The 7,500-nt window shown below is 42.1% G+C and overlaps 2 protein-coding genes across 6 annotated transcripts in view; one reads left to right on the top strand and one right to left on the bottom strand.

Moving 5' to 3' along the window:
* The window catches only part of LOC143299613 (integrator complex subunit 13-like), a 186,102-nt gene that overhangs the window by 43,977 nt on the left and 134,625 nt on the right, over positions 1-7,500 (top strand). The gene's annotated exons all lie outside the window — the stretch shown is intronic.
* The window catches only part of LOC143299695 (FMRFamide-activated amiloride-sensitive sodium channel-like), a 60,844-nt gene that overhangs the window by 22,314 nt on the left and 31,030 nt on the right, over positions 1-7,500 (bottom strand). For all 4 annotated transcript variants that reach the window (XM_076613058.1, XM_076613057.1, XM_076613056.1 and 1 more), the window contains exon 2: positions 2,071-2,861. In XM_076613058.1, coding sequence (XP_076469173.1) covers positions 2,071-2,195 — 125 coding nt within the window. In that variant the 5' untranslated portion in view covers positions 2,196-2,861. The remainder of the gene's footprint in view (positions 1-2,070; positions 2,862-7,500) is intronic.

Genomic DNA, 7,500 nt, shown 5'->3' with positions numbered 1-7,500 from the left:
GCCGGAACAGTGTCAGGAACACACTTGAAGAGAGTAAATCTGTTAGTACACTTCAGTTTCTAACGCACTGACGGTCAACACGAAAGTTAACTGCACATGCTCTGAAGACTGTGGGAGGAATGGCCGCAGTTGTTAGTAATACTTCAGTTTCTAACGCATTGACGGTCAACACGAAAGTTAACTATACATGCTCTGAAGACTGTGGTTAGCAGTGACACAAAAGCACGACTTGAAAGCCAGCTGTGTCGCTGTCATTGGGAGAAATGGCCGTAGTTGTTAGTAATACTTCAGTTTCTAACGCATTGACGGTCATCACGAAAGTTACACTGCACATGCTCTCAAGACTGTGGTTAACAGGGACACAAAAAGCAAGCCACATGTGTCGCTGTCAATCTTACCCATCATGGGAGGAATGGCCGCAGTTGTTAGTAATACTTCAGTTTCTAACGCATTGACGGTCAACACGAAAGTTAACTATACATGCTCTGAAGACTGTGGTTAGCAGTGACACAAGAGCACGACTTGAAAGCCAGCTGTGTCGCTGTCAGTCTTACCCATCATGGGAAGAATGGCCGTAGTTGTTAGTAATACTTTAGTTTCTAACACGTTGACGGTCAACACGAAAGTTACACTGCACATGTTCTCAAGACTGTGGTTAACAGGGACGCAAAAAGCAAGCCACATGTGTCGCTGTCAATCTTACCCATCATGGGAGAAATGGCCGTAGTTGTTAGTAATACTTCAGTTTCTAACGCCTTGACGGTCAACACGAAAGTTACACTGCACATGCTCTCAAGACTGTGGTTAACAGGGACGCAAAAAACAAGCCACATGTGTCGCTATCAATCTTACCCATCATGGGAGAAATGGCCGTAGTTGTTAGTAATACTTCAGTTTCTAACGCCTTGACGGTCAACACGAAAGTTACACTGCACATGCTCTCAAGACTGTGGTTAACAGGGACGCAAAAAACAAGCCACATGTGTCGCTGTCAATCTTACCCATCATGGGAGGAATGGCCGCAGTTGTTAGTAATACTTCAGTTTCTAACGCATTGACGGTCATCACGAAAGTTAACTAAACATGCTCTGAAGACTGTGGTTAGCAGTGACACAAAAGCACGACTTGGAAAGCCAGCTGTGTCGCTGTCAGTCTTACCCATCATGGGAGGAATGGCAGTAGTTGTTAGTAATACTTCAGTTTCTAACACGTTGACGGTCATCACGAAAGTTACAGTGCACATGCTCTCAAGACTGTGGTTAACAGGGACGCAAAAAACAAGCCACATGTGTCGCTGTCAATCTTACCCATCATGGGAGGAATGGCCTTAGTTGTTAGTAATACTTCAGTTTCTAACGCATTGACGGTCATCACGAAAGTTACACTGCACATGCTCTCAAGACTGTGGTTAACAGGGACGCAAAAAACAAGCCACATGTGTCGCTGTCAGTCTTACCCATCATGGGAGGAATGGCCGCATTTGTTAGTAATACTTCAGTTTCTAACGCATTGACGGTCAACACGAAAGTTAACTATACATGCTCTGAAGACTGTGGTTAGCAGTGACACAAAAGCACGACTTTGAAAGCCAGCTGTGTCGCTGTCATTCTTACCGATCATGGGAGGAATGGACGTAGTTGTTAGTAATACTTCAGTTTCTAACGCATTGACGGTCAAGACGAAAGTTACACTGCACATGCTCTGAAGACTGTGGTTAACAGGGACGCAAAAAGCAAGCCACATGTGTCGCTGTCAAACTTACCCATCATGGGAGGAATGGCCGCATTTGTTAGTAATACTTCGGTTTCTAACGCATTTGCGGTCAACACGGAAGTTACACTGCACATGCTCTGAAGACTGTGGTTAGCAGTGACACAAGAGCACGACTTGAAAGCCACATGTGTCGCTATCAATCTTACCCATCATGGGAGGAATGGCCGCAGTTGTTAGTAATACTTCAGTTTCTAACGCATTGACGGTCACAACACGAAAGTTACACTGCACATGCCCTGAAGACTGTGGTTAGTAGTGACGCCAAAGCACGACTTGAAAGCCACCAGTGTCGCTTACCCATCATGGTAGGGGTGATGGCCATAGTCGTGGACCCCCACGACAGGCTCGGAAAAGGTGTCGGCTGAGGAGTGGAGGATGGACACGTAGCCCTGACGGTGTTCCCGGCCGTCCACCACGCCCATGGTGACGTCACCACGGTCCTCGCTCGGGGAGTCCTCGCGGGGGGCGGGGGGGAGTCTTTTGGTTTGTTTTTGTTTTGTTTTGTTTTGTTTTGTTGCGCTTCTGCAGCTGTTGATGTGGATACTTATTCTCGATCAGAGACCTAGCCCTAAGCGCTTTTATTTTGTGACTAAGCTCGAAGTTTTTTTTTTTTTTTTTTTTTTTTTTTTTTCGTTGTTCTACCACGATGATTTTTCTTTTGTTTTCTTTCTTTCCTTCTTTCTTTCTTTCTTTTTTTTTTTTTTTTTTTAATCCTTTCTTTTCTTTTTCTCTTTTTTTTTCTTGTTTTTTTTTTGTGTGTAGTGTCTTTCGTGTTAGAATGGTCTCAGTTGAGTCGCTTATCTCTGTGCTTCGTGGGGAAAATTTAGCCGTTAATTATTGGTAACGTATTTTCCCCACAGAATGAAGGCTTGAAATCAATCCTCCATTGATGATGTTGTCCTTCAAAATCTATGCTGTAATTGTGCTGTGTTGTGCAGCTGATGCAGTAACGGACTCGACAATCTGTTGGACTGTCTGAAATCTGGGTATTATTTTGTTTACCGGTGAAACCTGTGACGTACTTGTAGTCAGTGGTGTGTGTGTGTGTGTGTGTCATTGGTGTCGTCACCTGAATTCTTTCTTGGTCTCTGCAAAAGTCAGTCATTGTAGTGTGGTACACGTTGCGATAGAGAAACACGATATCGTCTCTAGAATTCAGACACAATGGGATTACTGTTATATATTTACATATATTCATGCACATATCTTTCTTTCTTTCTTTCTGTCTGTCTGTCTGTCTTCGTTCCCTTACCTGGTTGCCTATTATACAGCTTTCACACAAACACGAAATGATTCAACGAAGATTAGCATGGAACTACTATGCTATCCCTCACCCACGCTTTTTTTTTTTTAATTAAAAAAAAAAATTATACGATACCCTCTCTCCAGTGGTACCACATATATGAATATATGTTTATTAGCATGACCCAGAAAGTATAGCAGCTAGTCTCGGAACGGGTATTGCCACCACTATTGTACATGGAGTCAATGAACCAAAAATAAGCGAAAGTTTGCTCAGAAGCAAGCTATTCTCGAAGTGCTTAATTAAATATCTCACGCCCTAACATGACCGTGCGCTTTATCAATAAAACGAACAGGAACAAGTGAAGAACAGCGATAGTCTGTTTACAGGTAGCTGAAGTTGTTAGAGTTTATGCGAAAATATTAAAGTGAAATGTAAAATCATGATTTATTGGGTTTTCTTTCCGAAGTAGAAGTCCCATGAATGAAAATCAACAGACAAACACCAGGTGGAGTAATCCCACAAGATGATGTGAAAATCCCCAGCGTTGGGATACATCAAGGTGAAATGTAATTGTTTCGGCAAAGGTTTGCTCTCATCATACAAAGACGGGGGAAAACCCGGAAACCAGTTTGAAGAATGCCAAAGAACAATCTCAGAGACAGTCTGATGAGAAGAACAGAATTCGAATAATCTAATCCCGAAGAACGATCCCAAAGAAGAGAAAAGAAAAGAAAAAGAAAAAAAAAAAAAATCTGAAACGTCTGCTGGTCCAAGAAACGAAAGTTCAGATTTCGTCTTTTTACCACAGGCTTCACCCAAACAATAGCTTACACTATATTTTGTTTACTGAACGAAGCGCGTTCTGGCATCGGGTTTTTTTTTGTGTTTTTTTTTAATTTGTTCTTTCGGTCGGGGAATAGACATTTTCTCCAAATGTTTTTTTTTTCTTTCTCCTTGGCTTATTTGGTTTACGTAACAAACTTTTTTTGTTTGTTTTATGGACCGGTAAATAAAATACCAGGACGTGCCCGTGCTCTGTGCAGATCATTCGCAAGGAGGTACAGTTTACAAGCCATTGTGCCAGAGAGAGAGAGAGAGACAGACAGACAGACAGAGCGATTCCTGTTTGGCCCAGGGAGGACTTTGTGAGGTTTCTTGCTATGCCTGGTTGCCAACTGAACCCCCGACCCCGTTTCCCCCCCTGACCCCCACTCCCCCGCGCCCCGCCCCGCCCCCCACCTCCACCCCCGACCCCCCAAATCCCCAAAAGAACAACTCCAGAAGTTCAATAGAATTATGGCGTTACCTCTCGTTCGTTTATATATATATATATATATATATATATATATATATATATATTAAAGTTCTGCACGAATGTACAAACACGAGGGGATGGGGTTGATAATGAAAACCTTCCGAGAGGAAAAAGTCTATGATAATTAGAGGACGCATGTAAATGGTAAGAAAGTATAAACAGATTGGTTTTTATATTTTTATGATTCAATGTCAAATAACAGTTTTTAAGAGAGGAAAGGGAAAAAAAAGTGGTGGGGGGTGGGGGTGGGGAGATAGAAAGTAAATTATCGTATACGAAACACATAATCAAATTGATTACATAGTCAAAATGAAATGGTAAACAGTGTTTGAAATGTGTATTCAGTGTAAAAGGTAAACAAACTGGAAAGAAAAGTTTCTTACCACATTTCAGATTTGTATTCATTTATTCATTCATTATTAATTAATCTTCTTCTATATTATCACATTTATTTACGCCCCCCCACCCCCCTTTTTTTTTCATGCCCTGTTTTGAATTGTCTAAAGCGATGTAGAGATGATGTTCCATAGCTAATGAGCATTATTACAGCATACTTTCCTTCTTTAAAACAAAACAAAACAACCAACAACGTTATTCTTTAATTTGATGCCTCACTCACAAACACTCGAGACACGTTTACTTATACTTAACCCCCATGAGACACGACACGTTCGACACAATCGATCAGCGAGACTGCAAAAAAATCACCCGATAGTTACATGACGAAGAAGACTCTCCCACTCTTAACACTGGCCAAAGATTACTCATACCTAAACTTAACTTCCGTTTCAGTTTCTCAAGGAGGCGTCACTGCGTTCGGGCAAATCCATATATACTCTACACCACATCTGCTAGGCAGGTGCCTGACAGCAGCATAACCTAACGCGCTTGTGAGGTCTGAGTGCATGCCTATATATATATATATATATATATATATATATATATATAGAGAGAGAGAGAGAGAGAGAGAGAGAGAGAATAGAATAGAATAGATTTTATTGTCATGAAACCGTAAGGTTTTATAAGACACAAGTGCAATGGTAAATGAATGAACGAATGAAAAAAAAAACCCACACAATTAATCAATCAGTTAAATGCAGTAAATTGCAGCAGCGTTCATAAACAAATTTTCCCAATCTTGTTTGTATATATTCATCATCTGTTAGCATCACCTGACTGGGAATATGTCCTGTGTTATTCGAATATGTGTGTGTGTGTGTGTGTGTGTGTGTGTGTGTGTGTGTGTGTACCTACCAGAGGATTTCGTTTTACATAATTTTTGCCAGAGGACAACACTCTCGTTGCCATGGTGGGTTCTTTTTCAGTGCGTGCGCCAAGTGCAGTGCTGCACACCGGGGGGCTTCGGTTTATCGTCTCATGCGAAAGACTAGACGCTCAGTTTTGATCCCCCCCCCACCCCCAAATCCCACCCCCACCCCCCGCCCCCAATCCCCCCCGCCCAGTCAAACTTGGGAGAAAAGGGTGAGAGCGGGATTCGAACCCACACACCCTTACGAACTCATGTATTGGCAGCGGAGCGGAGCGTCTTCAAATAATCTGTCACTCTCCTCCTTCCTTTTACTTTAGAGAGACAGCATGAATTGAAAAAAAGTTCGACTGTGAAAAAGTGTCGACCATCTCCAAAAAGGCGCGGAGGAAGAACAAAGTTAAAAGCGCCCAATTTATTTTCTGCACAGCCTATATATATATATATGCCCTAGAGACCTAGGTTCGCACAACAACGGGAAAACGAACGACGTCGCAACGAGACAACGATTTTGGTCTAGTCTCGTGTGTGTGTGTGTGTGTGTGTGTGTGTGTGCGAGGGGTACAATTTTATTAAGGCAGAGAGATGGACACAGAGAGAGGGAGAGAGAGAGGGGGTGGGGATGGGGGGGGGGGGGCTGGAAGAAGGGGGTTAAAGAAGTATGGGGTTAAGTTGGAGGGGGTGATGGTAGGAGTGAGGAGGGGGGGGGAGGAGGTAGGTTAGAGTGGGGAAGTGTAATGATTTTTGTGGTTTTTCGGTTTTTTTCTTTCTCTGCTTCAAGTCTTAGAAAAGTGGGTCACACTCCACGATTGGGGTTGTTGTGAAAAAGACAGTGGGGAGTGGAGGTGGGTAAGAAAGAATGAGAGAGAGACCGAAATCGAAATCGAAATCGAAATCGAAATTTTTTTTTATTGAGGGAAAAGGAATAGGCACTTATCGGCCTGTTTTCATCCTACCCTCGTAAAGAAAACGTATAAACTAATCTAGGAAATACAAGAAGACTGAGAAAAAAAGGAGAGAAAAAAACCCCACTTTGCATGGCAACAACAACAAGAACAATAAATGGCATAGAAAATACACAGTTCCCCACAAAATAACATTGCTTTTGCGACAGAGACAGAGAGAGACAGAGAGAGAGCGTGGTTTGGATTTGAAGAAGAAGAAGAAGAAAATTTGAATCACTCTTTTAAGGTTTTCCCCCGTTTTGATTTTTTTGTCTATTCATTTATTCATCTATCTATCTGTCTGTCTGTCTTGTCTATCTCTATCTATCTGTTATTATTATTATTGTTGTTGTTGTCGTCGTCCCCTTCTCTTCTTCATATATTCTTTTCTTCTTCTTCTTCTTCTTCGTCATCGTCATCTCCCTCTTCATCTTCTTTTGCTTCATGATCTTCTGATTTTTCTTCCTTCCTCTTCTTTTCAAGTAGTTTATTATGTGTGCTGGATGGAGTTTTTTTTGTTTGTTTTTTTTTAATTCATTTTTTTTTCTTTTTAATTTTTGAAAGGGAAATCTGGAAGGCCAATAAGACTCTCTGAGTGTGTGTGTGTGTGTGTGTGCGTGCGTGTGTGTGTGTGTGTGTGTGTGTGTGTGTGTGTGTGTGTGTGTGTGTACTTTCTTTTTTCTTTCTTTTTTTTTTTTTGCATTTGGGAGAAGAAAAAAACAAACAAAAAACAAAAAAAAACAACAACACATAACACCAAAACCAAACACAAAATATAAGGTTTTTAATGTTTGCTCGAATGCTGGAGGGAGGCTTTGCGTTCGAAACGAATGCGTTCGGGAGAGGGCTGAAGGGCTAACTAAGGTAAGGTAATGATGGTGGTGGTGGGTAGGGGGCAAGGAAGAAGGGGGCGGGGGGCAGGGGGAGGGGGAGTGTTGGAGAGGGGGGGGGGGGG

This window comes from Babylonia areolata, chromosome 25 (assembly GCF_041734735.1).
Source record: "Babylonia areolata isolate BAREFJ2019XMU chromosome 25, ASM4173473v1, whole genome shotgun sequence".
Lineage (NCBI taxonomy): Eukaryota > Metazoa > Mollusca > Gastropoda > Neogastropoda > Buccinidae > Babylonia > Babylonia areolata.
The sequence above is the reverse complement of the archived record's forward strand: the minus strand, read 5'-3'. Positions and strand labels throughout refer to the sequence as shown.